This window comes from Mus caroli, unplaced genomic scaffold, assembly GCF_978045245.1.
Source record: "Mus caroli unplaced genomic scaffold, Mus_caroli_1 scaffold_8, whole genome shotgun sequence".
Classification (NCBI taxonomy): Eukaryota; Metazoa; Chordata; class Mammalia; order Rodentia; family Muridae; genus Mus; species Mus caroli.
The window spans coordinates 64,900,663-64,918,086 of NW_028227263.1; the positions used below are offsets into that span (position 1 = coordinate 64,900,663).

Below are 17,424 nucleotides of genomic sequence, written 5' to 3' on the forward strand. Positions count from 1 at the left end.
TTACCTTCCCTAGGCTGATTTCCAGAAGGCACTGACAAGCAAAGAAAGAAGGACTCTGGAAGAAAGCCTCGTTTAGTTTAGGGCATGGCAAATTGCTGTTGCTGCCATGGTACTTAAAGAAATACAGAAAAAAAGGAGTTTGCTTTTGAGCTGAGCAGGCCTTCCACCTCTTGATAAGGTAGAAGCTTCCTGGGACCTGGGACAAGTGATGTTCATTCTAGTCACTTTTGTAATTTCACCTCTATCTTTGCAGTGGGTGCAGAAGTGAGTTAAATGGCATCTCTTCAGATTCAATGCCTCCTGGCATTTCAGAGACCCAAGAAATAATGGTGACTTATGACAGTCATGCCTGGTGTCCCTGTTGGAGCTTACCCGGGAGTTCCCTTAAGATCTTAGTGTAGTCTCTTCCCAGTGTTTTTCCCTATAGAAATCAACCCCCTCTTTTTCCCTCAATTAGTTATTAAGTGAGGGAAAGCGCCCTTAACCTTACCATTCTGTAAGATAGAACAGCAGTGGTCATATGCTTTCCTGTATATATGGTGCAAATGGTTTTATAAAGTCTTAGGCATTTCAAACAAAATGCCGTACTCTGAGCCCGGAGGACAAAACAGTTGCTGTGTCTGTGAGCTCTTTTTCATCAGTATTATGTGTTGAGGACACTTTTTCACTTCTATAAACCTCGTTCCAACAGATAATTGTTACTCCCTCACATGGCTGACTGGGAAGAAGGATGCTGAACTGAGGAACTGCCTAGGTCAGACTGTCTCGTGTGCATGTCTGGGGTGCACTTTCTTAATAGATGGTTGGTGTGGGAGGGACCGTCCCAGTGTGGGCTGTGCCACTCAGTGTCTTTGTACTGGGTTGTATAAGGCAGCTGGCTGAATCAAGCTAGTAAGCAAGGTTCCTCCATGGTCTCTGCTGTAGTTCCTGCCTCAAGCTCCTGCCTCGAGCTCTTGCTCTGACCTCCCTCAATGATGGACCTATAAGATGAAAAAACCCTTTTCCCCCAAGATGCCTTCAGTTTTACCACAGCAGCAGAGAGCGACCCAGAGCAATAGTCAAGTGTCCATTTGAAAAAGCGTCGTACCACTTCTCTATCCTCGTCGTCTTAAAATCCACACCTAGCTCTATTTCTTCAAGATAGATTACCATGGACAGTTTCTCATACAGGATATGTATTGGCTTTAATCTGTGGACACATACTTCTGAATTACTTCAGTACATTTATTGTTTTATCCATTGAAAGTGAGAATGAGCTGTGGGTATAGTTCATTGGTAGAGAGTTTCCCTAATATGTACAAGGCCCTGGGTTTGAGTTCTGGAACAAAAGAGGGTGATGGGTATTTGTCTTATTGATTTATAAAGGTCTTTTATATATTACAATCCATGACTTTGTCTAAATTCTGTCATGTAAACTCAATATTACTCTGTTTTGCCTACTTTTAATTTTATTATATATATATTTTTAGGTAGATAAATTTTAACAGCTTTAATCTAACATGCTTTTATTTTTTATTTTATGGATATTGATTATTGATTTCCTGTTTATAAAGGCATTCCCTACTTTAAAAGCAATCATTTCCCCTTGGACTTTACTCTGGTTACTTTATAGTCTCTTCTTGGTATTGCTCTTCTTTGCTTTTCCTTTTTTTAAAAAAATCATTATGGTTTTGTTTTGCTAAGACAAGATCCCTGTATAAGGCTCAGACTGGCTTTGAACTCACTACATATCCCAGGCTGGCCTCAAACTCACCTGTCTCAACCACCTGAGTGCAGAGATTACATATAATTATTGACACAGATGGGTTTACATCATATTTTAAAATATATAGACTACCATTTCAAGCATATAGGGGAGAAATATATTCTAACTCACATGAGTTAAGTAATTTTCCACTAGCATCTTTACTAATGAATCCCATACTTTCTCCACTAACATGAACTCTTATCTTGTCTGTCTGTCTGGTAGACTTCCACTTACCAGCCACGTATACTATGATTTGTGGAGCACCAGACCCTCCTGCAGGCTTTCCACATCTCACTTCTGTTAACCATTACAGAGCCTCTGCAGTGTAGCCCTGTCTTCAAACTGACGGAGCTAAAGCTTAGGGTGTTCACTGGCATGAGGACCCCAGCAACATCTACACACAAGCCTATGCTTTTGTAAACTTTGAAGAATAAGGTATTTCACAATAGTTGGTTGACTGATGCTTATGAAAAAGAAAATCTTCCATGACAATTTCCCTGAGTCAGAGCACGAAAAGGAGGTGAGTGGAGGAGCACTTAACTGGGGTCTGTGGCTCCCAGTTCCTCCCTCTCTCTCTCTCTCTCCCTCCCTCCCTCCCTCTCTCCTTCTCCCTCTCTCCCTCTCTCTCTCCCTCCCTCCCTCTCTCTCTCCTTCTCTCTCTCTCCCTCTCTCTCTCCCTCCCTCCCTCTCTCCCTCCCTCCCTCCCTCCCTCTCTCTCTCTCTCTCTCTCTCTCTCTCTCTCTTCCTCCCTCCCCCAACTCTCTCTCAGATGCTGTAGGACACGGATTCTCAACCTGTGGGTTGTGACCCTTTCGTGGGTGGACCGACCCTTTCATAGAGATCACATGTATGTTGCACGTCACATGTTTACGTTATGGTTCATAACAGTAACAAAGCTACAGTTATGGCGTAGCAATGAAAGAATTGCATGGTTAGGGGTCACTACAGCATGAGGAGCTGCTGTATTAAAGTGCCACGTCCTGAGGAAGGTTGAGAACCACAGATCTAGCAAGCTAGTAAGCAATGTTCCTCCATGGTCTACTGTGTGTGTGGATCAAGCAGCAGCGTGACAGGACGCAGGGCCAGGGCTTTTCTGCAGTTAGGTGTCAGACCTAGAGCAGGTGAGTCCTAGGAGAAAACAAGGTCAAAATTTGTAGCACTTAAAGCCAATCAGTGGAGAATTTCTTCCAATCCATCCAAGTCCACATGTATGGGAACTTGGTTCTCATTCCTGTTGATGGAGCAGGAGTGTCCTACTGTGAAGAACTCACTGGTTTCGAGTAGATAATCATACTGTTCTTGTGAAACCTCACAGAACAAACTAACCAGCATTCTTGTTTCTAGAACCCACATCTGTAGTATAAGTCTCTGCTGTAGGGGCTCAGTAGTTAAGAGCACTGACTGCTCTTCCAGAGATCCTGAGTTCAATTCCCAACAACCACATGGTGGCTCACAACCATCTGTAATGGTGTATCATGCCCCCTTCTGCTGTGTCTGACGACAGCAATGGTATACTCACATACATGAAATAAATAAATCTCTGTGTAGCTCATACAGAGAAGCCTCAGTCTACCCTGGATTTCAGAACACCCTACAAAAGTGATTGTCTCCACTAACAATCTAAAAGCTGAAGACATTTACTAAAAAAGCAGTAATAATCTTCTTATCATTTTAGAACATGCTCTGTTCTTCTCCCTTTCCACCCCCATCCCATTCTCCCTATACCTGGTCCCCATCCCAGTTCCCCATTCCCACTCCCTCTCCTACCCAGTTCTCTCTCTCCATCTATTTGTGATGTTTATTTCCACTTCTGAGTGAGAGTCAAGTCTCCTCCATTGGGCTCTCCTTGTTACTTAACTTCTTTGTGTCTGCGGTTATCCCGTACTTTACGGCTAATATCCATTTATAAAGAGTGCATACCACACATGGAAGACGTTTTCTGATCATACAGAAGAGTCGAAACTACAGGAGCAAAGCCCTGCAGAGGTGACCTCATCCTTCCTCCATCCAGAGTGCTGGAAGGTTTGAAAGACTTGTGTAACAAAGACTGCTCAACCCTGTTTTCTACTTAGCTTTGCATAATTTTTTCTTAAAAGTTCCTCTTTATAATAGAAGCTTCAGACTAACAAAAGTATATAGTAATATTATATAGTAATTTTACAGATGATAAAATAAGAAGAGGTCAGGAAAATGTTGGCTAATATACTGTCACTAAGTTAGAAAATATTGACCTAGAATGTCTACAAATGACCACACTCCATTTTATTGCATCTTATCTCAACTTTATAGTTGTAGGAACATTTGATTTTTATTTTATGTGCATGTTTTTTTTTCTGCCATCTTCCATGTATGTTTGTGTACCACTTATGTGACTGTTGCTCTAAGGGGCCAGAATAGGGTCCCTGGAAATGGAGTTACAGATAGGTGTGAACTGCCATGTGGGTGCTGGGAATTGAACCTGGGTCCTCTGGAAGAGCAACCAGTGTTCCATCTCTCCAGCCCATTCTGGGGACATATTTATCTTCCTTTAAAAAAAATAAATAATACAACTTGAAGAGCTTTCCAGTACACAAGATACCCTGCAGGGGGCTCTGTGATCACCTTGGCCAGCAGAATAATAATTCACAGGACACAGGAAGGCAGTTTGGTTCAACACCAGTATTGGTTTGAATTTTGGTCTAACCCCAAGAAGTTTATTTTGAGTTTATTTAAGCACAACACAATTTGGTGGAAACTTCCTTGGTGATAATTAACTTAATCCTGTGTGTACAATAAAGCATGCATGAATCTCCCCGAGGAACAAAATAAACTAAATGAAGATTGGACATGACTACATCAACTCTTTGTAAAGAATGTGTGACAGCTTCCCTAAAGATGGGCTCTAGAGATTGACTGAGAAAAACAAGTTTATGATAAGGTTATGTGGGAGCATCCAGTGTGGTCTTCGACCACACAGATAGCTCCAAGGTCAGCAGGCAATAACCAGCTCTGCTCCCAGCCTTCTGGGAAATAACAGGTTATACATTCCTTCCTTTGAAGGAATAACCCTGTGTGTTTAGCATTCTGATTCCCCAGTGCTCATCTGTGAACACAAAGACCTCCATGTCTCTTACAATACTCATTTTTAAAATGACTATATGAGTAGACCATAATTTAACCAGTCCAGTCCTCTCTGGATGAGTATTGCATGAGTTCTGGAGATAGAACTCAGGCCCTCAGGCTTTCAAGGCAATCACTTTTCTGACAGAGTCGTTTGCTTGACCATGTTAAATTGTTTTCCTAATTTTGTTTGGGATTATACACCGATAGCATATTGAAGTATAATTGATAGTCCTTATTTCTTGCATACTTGAACTTGTTGCTCTAGGAATTTTCATACTTGTGTGCATTTATTTGCACAAGAGCTTCTGTTATCCCTGCCTCTGTCCCTCCTTTCTTTGTTGTGTTGAGAGGTCTAGGTATTCTGCCTGGAACTAGCTGTGCTATGTAGTTCATGCTGGCCTTGAACTGACAATCTTCCTACCTCAGGCTGTTAAGTCACAGCATGCTCCACCATGCTCAGCTAGTCCTCAGGATTTTTTTTTTTTTTTTTACATGTGAGATTATCTCATCTGTAACTGCAGATATTTCCTCTTGACTAATTAGCCTGGCCAAATCTCTAGCACAATGTTGCATAAAGGTGGTAAAAGCAGATGATATCCTTGTCTTATTCTTTATCTTAGGGGGAATTTTCTTTCTGCAGAATTTTTTTTTAATATGATGTTAACTAAGAATTTTCTTTATCCCTTTGTCAGGGTGAGGATGCCTTTTCTTTTTCTACTTTAATATTTCTATGACTAAAAAATAAGAGTTCATAATATTATAAAACTAATTGTATATTTAATATGTTTAATTATATTTAATATGTTTAATAATGTAATAATATTCTTTACATATAAAAATGTTGGGACCTGAGGGTGTAAATCCCTTGGTAGAGTATGTATCTAGCATGTAGAAGGCCCTAGGTTCAACCCCAACTACATGAGAAAGGGGTGAGTGTGTGGTTGTGCACGTAGGAAATCGGAAGTTCAAGGTCACCCTCCACTACACAGCAAGTTCAAGTCCAGCCTGGGCTTTATGAGTATGTCTCAAAATGCATGCATACGTATGAATACCTGTGCATGCGCACGCGTGTATGTGTACATACATATATGTTTTGTTAGATGTTTTATCTAAATAATTTATATATTTTTTCTCTTAGTCTACTTATATGGTGATGTATTATACTAATCATTTTATAAACTTTGCCTTCCTAAAATAAATTCCTCTTGATAATACTTGATTTTTTAAATATTATTTGTGTGTGTGTGTGTACATGTCACATGTGTGTAGGTCTCCAAAGAGGCTAGAAGAGGGTATGCATCCCTTGGAGCTGGAGTGACAGGTTGTGAGCCACCTTACCCAGGTGCTGAGAATCAAACTCTGGTCCTTCAGAGCAGCAGGAAGAACACCTATCTACTGAGCCATCTCTCTAGCCCTAGCAATATACTTTTGACATGTTGATAAATATGATTAGTTAGGGTTTTTGTTGATGAGGATTTTTGCACCTATAGTCATCATGAATATTGGTAGCTTTCCTTTCTTGGAATGATCTGCCTGATTTTGAGTTCTCTGTTATCGCCTTACCAAGACTTTTCCCATAAATGTTTGTAGCTTTATAAAGTATTTCCTTAATTCTCTCTGCTTGGGAGATAAACAAATCAGAATATGCTCTCAAGAGTAAAAACTGACCAGATGTCCATTTCTCTGAAAGATTCTGTCCCCTCAAGTTTCAAGATCTCTGTATCCATTACTGTATAGTGCTGATAGTTGATCTTGCTAATTCTTGGCATTTTAGGAAGATTCTTCTGAACCCTCTCGTCAAATAGACATCAGCTAAGGCCCTTGTCCTGTTTTTGGTCTGCCCCGCCCAGTCTTAGCAAACATCCAACTCTTAGCCTTCATGTATCCTCTTAAAAGTTTCCATTTGTCCACTCTTTTGCTTAGGCCACAAATTCCTAGCTAGCTTTGCTGAATTCACAGTTGAATCTAATTTTTCTTCTGTTATAATGCCCCATTGTATCAATCTTAATGAAAGTATTCCGTGGTGTTTTATTAAGTATCAGAATAATCTTTCCTTCAGCAATGCCCTCACAAGAGTTCTTTTATATATTTTTCATATTTGTGCAGTTGTGGGTGGGAGAATGAGCCAGAAGTGAGTTGCTACATTGTGATAGAAGACAGTGCAAAGGTTCTTCCATCTTGTATTCTTTTTTTTTAACTTATTTTTCATTTGTATTTACTTTATTCCTGTGTATGTCTTTTTTTTTTTTAAGATTTTATTTATTTATTATATGTAAGTACACTGTAGCTGTCCTCAGACACTCCAGAAGAGGGCGCCAGATCTCGTTAGGGATGGTTGTGAGCCACCATGTGGTTGCTGGGATTTGAACTCTGGACCTCTGGAAGAGCAGTCGGGTGCTCTTACCCACTGAACCATCTCACCAGCCCCCATCTTGTATTCTTACTGAGGACAGTTCAGTTTTAGCTAGAATTTGATCTCCTTGATGAAGAATCCCATAGAAAATTACCAACTCTATTCTGGAAACAAAGGTCAAAATGTCCTGGATAACTTACCTTAGCTTCTGTTAACCTGCCTGTTTGTGCAGAAACCCCTCCAGCTAACTGCTTATCTTCATTTCTGTACAATGGCTTTCTTACCCAAAGCCCCTCACTCCTCTGCTGCCTATCAAAATGCCAGTAAGTGGTTTTGTCTTCAAAACATCAAAAATTCTGTGTTCTGGCTACTCAGGGCCACAGCTAGATCCTCTAATGCCTGGGTGTGGTCCTAAACAACTGGAATCAGGAATTAGCTATAAACTGTATCTGAGTGGTGATCTCTGGTGTGCTACCCATAATATTATTGCTAAACCCATAAGTCTATGTATTTCTGTAACAAGAACTCATTGTTTTAAAGATTTTCATTTACAATTACAATTAAAACATAGTAATGGAGATATAAACAGTGACTCAGAAAAACTACCAAGGGGGATTCAGGGCAGAGAGAAGAGCAAATGGTGGAAAAGCAAGTGGATTTTATGTGACCGTCATAGGGGTGGGGAATCTGAGCTGATAGAGGTTGTTTGGGTTGATCTCAAACTAGGTGCCCTTGCCTGAGGTAGTTGACCTTTGGGGGAAGATTAAGAAAGGTTTCTGGAGGATTTTTAATTTTTTTTTTTTTTTTTTTAGGAAAAGGTTTCTCTGTATTGCACTGGCTGTCTTGGAACTGGCTCTGTAGATAAGGCTGGCCTAGAACTCAAGAGATCACCCTGCCTCTGCCTCCCTGCTAGAATTAAAGCCCAGTATGTATGTGAGCATGTGACACTACCACCCAGCAGGTTCCTGGAAGATTAAGGGAGATTCTTGGTGAATAGCAACCACTTTAAGAGATCTGCTTTTCTAGTAAATAGAAACCTTTAGGCTTGTTTACAGATAAACAATCCTATGTTTACCCAAAATCCTTGCTTAGGACAATGTCACTAGCATTGCCATTTTGGAGGAAGTGGGGCTTTGGACCTGACAGAAGCTAGTTTTGGGTTTTTTGCTGTTGTTGGTTGGTTTTGAGACAAGGTTTCACTCTGTAGCCCAGGCTGAGTAGGAACTTGCTTTGTAGACCAGGTTGGTCTGGAACTCACAGAAAACTGCCTGCCTCCGCCTCCCTAATTCTGGGATTAAAGGCATGGGCCACTGTGCCCTGCTCTTTTTGTAGTTTTTTTTTTAATTACTCATTTTTGTGTATCTGTAGATATATATATATATCCTGGAGTACCACAGTGCTTGTGGAGTGCAGAGTACAGCCAATCGGTCTCTCCCAGGATGAAATTCAGTTCTTTAGTCTTAGCAGAAAGTACCTTTACTTGCTGAGCCATCTCTCTGTCCCTGTAGGGTATTTTTGGAACAGGGTCTCCCTGGCTGGTCTGGAATTCACAGAGCTAAGTGAGCCCCTGTGGCACAGGTTCAAAGGTATGCATCATCACACCCAGCTATGTTTTTAAATTACATTCCATTTTTATGGGATGTTACACTAGACATCAAGAGGTCAAAGGATAACTTGCAGGAGTTAGTTCTCTCCCTTTACCATGTAGGTGCTTGGGATTAAACTCGGGTCACCAGGCTTGGTGGCAACTGCAACTCTATTTTTAAAGTCCCATAACAGATAATTGAATTGTATACATTTAAAAATTAATAGTAGAGCTTGTTCGGATTGTTTTTTAATATTCCTAAAAATAGAGATTAAAATGGGGGGGGAGGTTCTGGTATCTTGCTTTTGTTTTCAAAGAATCAGCTTAAATTTCTTGTCCAATTCCACTATAAAGTCGAAGCGTGGGACTCTTAGATTATCTGTAAGCTGGAAGGTTCCCGCCCCCCCCCCAATTATTCTCATGTCGTAAAGAATCATTTTCTGGGTCTTTTCCTTCTGTCTATAACAAGTGCCTTATCTTAGGATCTATTTATTGCTGCAGGGTTCAAGAAAGGCTCCCACATAATGACAACCACACAGGAACACTGCCCCCAAAGATATGTAGCTGGCAGCACCCTTCCCATTTGTTTTTGAGGGGAAAGGAGTTAAGACGTGTGTGTGTGTGTGTGTGTGTGTGTGTGTGTGTGTGTGTGTGTGTGTGCATGTGTGTGTGTGTGGGGGGGAGAGGGTCTTCATTTGCTACCCAGGCTGGGTTCCCAGTTGCAGCCATGTTCCTGCCTCAACCTTCCATTTTACTGGGATTACAGGCATGAGCCAATCTCAGCTCAAATCCTAGGGCTCATAAGGTGGTGTTTTCTGCACTGGAACCAAAAGCAAGGCCTAGGAGAGTCGAGCAGGAAGGTCTTCCACCTCAGACATGGAAATGGCGGAGGAACTCTCTCACAGGGCGGGGTGGAGCCTCGACAGTCGGAAGGGGTAAGAAAGAGACTGCGGACCGGGGAGAGGGATCAGTGGGCTTCCAAGCCTCTCAGCTCCGCCTGGGGTTTCCAAGGGTGACGTAGCCATCGGGGCTGTGACAGGGCCACCATCCCGCCTTTAGAACAGCAGGGTGTCTGTCTCTCCTCTACAGACTCCCTTGCCGTGCCCTCGAGGTCCTTCCACGTCCAGCTCATCCACCAAGCAGGCTGAGGCGGCGTCCTCGCAGGGTGACGCGGGTGGGAGCGAGGCGAGCCTGACGGGAGGGGCGGGAGGCGGCCTGAGGACCCAGCGCGGCGCGCCCGCCCGCCCCTCAACCCTCTCGCGGCCGCGCGCCTCCTGCCTCAGCAACACGGCCCTGCGGGAGGACGGGCGCGCGCGGCCGGAAGCGCCTTTCCCGGAAGGCTGGGGGGCGGTGCCGGCCTCGGGGCGGCTCGACCATGGCGGCGGCGCGCCGGGTGCTCGCAGCCTGAGCAGAGCCGCGCAGCAGGAGGATGGCCTCGCTCGGGTCAGCCGGGGCCGGGGAGCCGGCGACCGGAGCTGAGGCGGAGCCGGGCCCTCCGGCCCCGCCGCCGCCTCCGCCGCCGCCACCGGCTCCCTCGCCGTCCGCTCTCGGGCCGCTGCTGCCCCTGCAGCGCGAGCCGCTGTACAACTGGCAGGCCACCAAGGCGTCGCTCAAGGAGCGCTTCGCCTTCCTCTTCAACTCGGAGCTGCTGAGCGATGTGCGTTTCGTGCTGGGCAAGGGCCGAGGCGCGGCGGCCGCCGGGGGCCCGCAGCGCATCCCCGCCCACCGCTTCGTGCTGGCGGCCGGCAGCGCGGTCTTCGACGCCATGTTCAACGGCGGCATGGCCACGACGTCGGCCGAGATCGAGCTGCCGGACGTGGAGCCCGCCGCCTTCCTGGCGCTGCTGAGGTGAGCGGCGGGCGCGCGGAGCCGGCGGCCTGGAGGGTGGCGGCACCCGACCCGGCCTGCGCCGACTCCCGAGTGACCTTGGACCGGGCGAGTCGGCCTCCCTCGGGTCCTCCCCGGCAGGCAGGCAGGCAGGCGATGCTCGGGAAGGTCCGCCAGTGTCGCCATTCCCGGCTGCGGCGGGCGCTTCGCCGTTGAAGGGTGCTGTCACATTCCAGTAGCGGGATTGTCTGTCGCCCGGGCTTCAGAATGGAGTGGTCAGACTAGAAGACGAGACAGGCTGTCCCGATTACCCACTTGCAGGATTCGTTTTTGTTTAAAGGACCCGGGTGGATGAAGGGTCTTAGAGGACTGGGGTTGTCAGGGTCTCCACGGTTTGCTGTCAGGACTCTGGAAGATACTAGCCATAGCAGGTATCAGGCTGGCCTGCTTCAAGTTTCTGCAGACAAGGTGACACTTTTTGTATTCTAAAACACGCTAGTAGTGTTCGAGTTTGCTTTCCGACGATCTGAGGGTAGGAGATTGATAGCTTATAGTTTGCTTTAGTGGAAGGCAGTGGCATTGTGGCGTTGTTAATCACAGCAGTCCTGTTAGGGAGGCATATCGTGTTGTTTTACCCCAGTTTTACAAATGGGACCGAGGCCCAGAAAAGTGACTTTTCCAAGGTAATCGAGCCAGCTCCCGGAGGACCGAAGATGGTGTTGGCTGCTTGAGTATAGTGTTGTTTTTAAGATAGCAGATTTTGAGTAATTCTGACGTAAACAGGCAAGTCAATGGAGCACAACAGTCCACAGAGGCTCACAGCTTCCTCAAGAAGATGCTTATGGAGTGAAATATAAAGTTCACACAAGAAATATATGTTAAGTTCCCATCAATAAATGGATAAAGGACAAGATGTAATAGAAAAGAAAAAATACAACCAAGGAATGTGTGACCTCATTAGTAAATGAGGAAATGCAAATTAAAACAGTAAAGTGCTTTCTCCTTTTCATTTGGGGGCGGAGATGTGGATTTGGCTTTTATTTTCTTGGACCTGGGCTCATTATTTAGACTTGGCCGATTTGGGGCTCGATATGTATTCCAGGCTGGCTTCGAACTCAGCGAACTTATTACCCCCCTCAGTGCTGACCCACCAAAAAATTTAAAAGTGACTGAAGGAACACTTTAAGAGAAAGATTATCACAAAAAAGCCTTTGAAAAATAGTTGGATGCCTTAGACTTTTTCTACACTTAGAGAACATTAAATTATTGAAAAAGGTGTCTACAGCATTCTTCACTAGAATGTACGAAGAAGTTGAGCCAAGGAAATAAATAATTCAGTAACAGTCATAGGTCCACTTGATGGAATATAATGCAGTCACTGTGAAGTTTATAAAAGTCAGATAATATGGGCAGTGTCCAAGTTAGCATTTTGAATTTCATGCACCATAGTAACAACTGAAAAAGAATGGAGCAAATGTTATATACCTGGAGATAGGATAGAAGGAGAGACCAGTATACCAAGGTGTGGTGAACTGAAAAGCCGCCGATAGTACCCTTTTCTCTCTTTGTCCTCAGGTTTTCTAGCATTGAATTTGTATTTATGGGGATAGGTGTGCAGCCTACCTGCTAGTATTCGAGTCATTTGGATTTTGAAGTTGAGCAGGAAGACTGGATATAGCTTGCTTAGCAAATTATGTAGTTTAGAAGCCTTCCTTAAAATGATAGGCCAGAGAGGTGGCGGAGTAGTGGGTACAGGCTCCTGTTGCCAAGCCTAGAGGAAGGCCTGAGGTACCTGTGGCCCTGTAGTAAAAGGGGAGAACTTAGTCCTGCAAGTGTCCTCTGACCTCATATGTGAGCTGCTGTGTACCTGCCTCCACACACAGGCAGGAAAAAATACAGCAAAATGTTTTTTTGTTTTTTGTTTTTTTTTTTTTTTTTTTTTTGCAACCTGTACCATCCACTGGGATGCTAAATTAGTAGATGTCTCCTTTTGGTATCATTTTTGGAGGTAAAACCTTAGAGCATTTTTAATACTTTTCCTAAGTGAAGTTTACACTAGCTAACCTTGAGAACCATGGAGCTAAACTACTAGGCACTTTTTATTGATAGGGCTAGAATAGAATTATGGAGGGGACTATTTCATACTTTTGTTTTTTATTTGTATTTTCATTGAATGTGCTAATCAGTTTTAATAGGAAGTAAGTTAATTTAGAGCCCTTGAAATATACAGTGCCATTGATTTCTTGCTCTCTAAGTAAATTATTTTCCTGATAGTCAGGTCCTGGTCATTTTTCTATTCTGAACTGCATGTCTGGACTAATTTTTACTTAGGCATTGATTATCTTTAAAACATTGTGTGACAACAATGGTGGAGCTTGCTAAACTGGAAAAGTGAGGTAGCTGAGGCAGATTTTTACTGTTTTTACAACCTAAATTAATTACCATTACCTCGAGGCTTCTGAACTTAGGTTTTTACACTTTAATAATCTGCTTACTTAAAGCCCTCTCACTTACAAATGATATTCTTGTTCATTTGACGTACACTGTGTCTCCCTGTGTAGCTTATTTCTCAGTGTAGGAGTCAGCAGTGGACAAAGTGAGGAATTACATAAGAGAAGGAGGACACTGTCAGGGCTGACAGGGTTTGAAAGGAAATGATACCAGAGAAAACTTTTTAAGGGGGTGGGGCGTGTTTTAGGCCTTAATCTCTTCTGCCAGAGAAACTACAAGAGTAAACTAGCATGGTTTGAGTAGATAAAAAGAAAGTGATGGGTGATAGTGATAAAAGAGATAGGCCAGGCAGGGATTTGAGAGACTGAGGAAGAAGGCTTGAGAGAAAACAGGGTTTTCAGTGGAGTGATGTGACCCTATTCGCATTTACAATCCTCACCTGCCTGTTACTTGGAGGAACTGGAACCTCCAAATAACATATAAATTAAGAGGTTCTGTTGTGCTCTATTTAGATAGGAGATGCCGATGAGCTGCAGGAAGTTAGAACAGCCTTAACTTGGGAAAGTAGTGGACTGTGAAAGGTACAGGGTGCCTGAGACCTTGCAGTGCATAGAGCTGGAGGAAGGGAAAGGGAGCGAGAAGCAAGCTAGGCAGCTGTCAGAGAGGTGAGAAAGGAAGACAGCCGGGCATTCTGAGAGGCAAGTCAAAGAGAGTATTTGGGAAATGAGAGTGGAAAACTTTGACAGCTATAGAACATGGTTAGCTGTTAAATGGTACCGAGGGTTGGGTAAAGTGAATTCTGATGGTATGATGAGATGTAAGCTATTGATCTCCCTGCTTATCACTATCACACTAATGCCTGCACTCTCACTCAGGATTCCTTGAGGGGCGGGAGAGAGGGGCTTCTGTTCTGGCCTTGACTTCAGGTTGACCTTTGGGTGCCCCTCTTTGGGGCTGGTGTCTCAGTTTCCGACCACACTGGAGAATTTCACGTTCGTTTCCTTGGCCAAGCTCCAGCTCCTGCTGTCTTTGGACTTGGCTCTCACTCCAGCTCTACAGTCCCTCTCCTAGTCTCTTGGGAACTTGTCTGTTGGGTGAAGTTTAATGTTTTACAGCTGTTAAAGGCCATTGTGGTACCACCTTGCCCCTTTATTCAATGTCCCACTTAACTACTAGTGACATTTTCCTAATTTTAATGCCTGCCTTCCAAGGCCTCTTGTAACTGTATAGCCTCTATCTAAAAGACAGTAATTACTATAGTTAAGGTAGTAATTTTGGGCTTTACTTTTTGATTAAATCACTGTTCCTTTCTCCTTCAGGCAAATTTGTACCCTAGCTCATTTAATCTCTCAGCGTGTTTTGGTTACATGTTACCCTAGAACAAACCATTCCAACAACTGGTGGTTTTAAACAGTCATTTCATTATATTTAGAGCTGTGTGGGTTGATGGGATCACCCAATTGTTTGGCATATCTTTAAGGTTCCAAGAATTGATTTCCGATAACATCTAGGGCTGTGGTCATATGGAGGGTTTGACTCAGATTCTGGATGGTTTTCAAGTAATTTGAGGTCATTTCAGCGAGCTTGATTTCTTGAACAAAAATAGGAGCTTCCAGGTGTTGTTATATTTTTGGTTGTGAGCCTAGCCTTTAACAGCTGAGCCATCTCTCCAGCCCTCCAGGTGTTCCAAAAGTGTAGGCTAAACTGATATGTTTTTGATGCTGCATTCTGCTGATTAATGGTGAATGGGAATCATGTAAGCCAGCAAAGATCTATATAGCAGCATTAATATTAGAAGGCATGACTTAGTGTGGGCTTCCTAAGTGACTGTTGTTTCTTAGTGTCGGTTGATACTTCTGTTCTTATGGCATTACTTTTTAAGCATTCATATAAACTTACTATGGAACAAATCTATGTTAGTCTTTCTGTAGCTCTGTTATCTATTACAGTGCCTAATGATATACATAGTCCCTCAAAAATGTTTTTGAATAAAATGGATCATTGGTTAAAAAAAAGTTCTTTATATATGATCCCCAGCCCCCTGGTTCTCCCCCCCCCCACACACACATACAACCTTTTTTTCTAATTCGAGGTCAAATTTTTCACTCTATAATTTCAAAAATAGTTTAATTTCAGGGCTGGAGGAATCTGAGGCCTGAATTTGGTTCCCAGAGCCTGTATCAAAATGGCAGATGTGGCAGGCATGTACTTGGAGTTCCAGTGCTGGGAAGGCTAATTCAGGAGGAACCCTGGCCTCCCTGGCCTGTCTGATGTAATTAGTGAGTTCCAAGCTACTGAGACTCTGCCTTCAGCGGAGATGGATGTTATTGCAGAGGTTGACCTCCACGCCCACCCACCACATACATGCACCCACACAAGAACACATATGCATAACATTCTTTAATTAGCCAGATGTGGAGGCACACCTCCCAGTATTTGGGAGGTGGAGGCTGGAGGATGAGAAAGTCAAAGCCTGAAACAGCTACAGAAGACCCTATCTTAAAAATTTCTTAAATTGTATTAAATATAGCCTTAGCTCTCATCTTGTTGGAGACCATCTTTGTTTTGGGATGGAGATAAGGAAACTGATATTCTTTGACATACAATCATTTCTCTGGGCTTTATGTTCCTGTCCCTAAAGGTTATGTCTGAGAACTTCAGTTGTCTGTTGAGAATACAAAGAGCTGTGCCTGTGCTCTGTGCCTGCTGTGCAAGCCTGGCAATCTGAGCTGAGCACACACAGGTGAAAGGGCAGAGCCAGTTTCACAGAGGAGTTTACCTACATACATACTGTGATATCATGTATACAGACTGATAGTTAAAATTCAAGTGCAAAGAATTGTGGTAATGTCATGTTTACGTTTTAGTTGTATCTTTCTTAGTTTTTCTTAATATAAAATTCTAATTGGTGGCTAGAGATTAAGAGATTTAGAGATTAGAGATAATTGGGGGTTCAGTGATTAAGAGTACTTACTGCTCTTATCGGCAACAAGATTTGGTTCCCAGCACCCACAGAACAGATCACAACTACCTATAACTCCAATGCCAGGGAGTCTAGGACTCTTCCGGCCTTTGCAGGCTTTTGCACGCAAGTGGTACAAAAACTCACTCAGCCTCATATACATAATATTTTATAAGTAAATAGATGATGAATAAAAAGAAATCCTACTGATTAAATTATTTCAGAGAACATATGTAAATGAAATATGAACAAGATGATTCCTAGATTTTTAGTAAGTTTTCTTATTAGAAATAAGAATACCAGCCAGGTGGTAGTGGTAATGCATGCCTTTAATCCTAGCACTTAGATAGCAGAGATAGGTAAATTTCTGAGTTCAAGGCCAGCCTGATGTACACATCGAGGCACAAGACTGCTAGGACAACACAGAGAAACCTTGTCTCAAAAGCAAACAACAACAACAAAAAAAGAAAAGAAAAGAAAAGAAAATAAGAAATAGAAAAAAATTAAAATACACCCACACCACCACATTGATGTCACTTAGAAACTTTTGCCTAGTGTGTTAACATACATACTCATTAAAACTTAAATGTGCCCATTCTTTGTTTGTCTAGTATATAGGGGAGGGGGAGTTTTTATTGTTTATAGTCCAGTATTTACTTTTAACTTGGCATTCTCAAAAATAATTTAAAGTACCTTACAAGAATGAGAGTAATAATGAAACTGACTGTCCCAGCTGCCTTGCCTTTATAGAGAAGGAGTTATTAGAATAATGAACAATGTTTGTAAGCAATGGCTGTAGACACAGGTGATTCCTTACTATAATAATGATGTGTTCCTTGATATAAGCTAAGGTTATTACTAGAGTGAAATTTTTATTAAATTCAGTTTGAATGTGAAGGATCACGTGCAGAATAATCTAAAACACAATTCTTTTTTTGTACCTAGAAATGCCTTCACAGATGTTTCATGCCAGCCTAAATTGTAGCTCCCAAACATAGATTCATATAGAGCCATGCACTTCAGCTTTGTGCCTTGTCTTCCACCTCTCTCTCTCTCTCTTTTTCTTTTCTTTTCTTTTCTTTTTTTTTGAGACAGGATTTCTCTGTATAGCCCTGGCTGTCCTAGAACTCACTTTGTAGACCAGGCTGGCCTCGAACTCAGAAATCCGCCTGCCTCTGCCTCCGGAGTGCTGGGATTAAAGGCCTGTGCCACCATGCCCCGCTTCCACCTCTCTCTTAATTAAAGTGACTATTAATAAATACGGAAGACAGTATGCCTACTAGAAGAAAAGGAGAGGATTTGGAATGGACAACGTATAGAAAATAGACAGTGTACTTAGAAATTGTGTGGATAAAATGAGAGTGGCTGAAGCAGCTGGTGGAGCCAGGAACTGGTCT

At 43.0% G+C, this 17,424-nt stretch overlaps 1 protein-coding gene across 1 annotated transcript in view; it reads left to right on the top strand.

Annotated features, from left to right (window-relative positions):
• The first annotated feature begins 10,111 nt into the window (after positions 1-10,111).
• Btbd1 (BTB domain containing 1) overlaps positions 10,112-17,424 on the top strand; it is a 34,286-nt gene continuing 26,973 nt past the window's right edge. Inside the window, exon 1 of the mRNA XM_021167718.3 lies at positions 10,112-10,635. Coding sequence (XP_021023377.1) covers positions 10,217-10,635 — 419 coding nt within the window. The 5' untranslated portion in view covers positions 10,112-10,216. The remainder of the gene's footprint in view (positions 10,636-17,424) is intronic.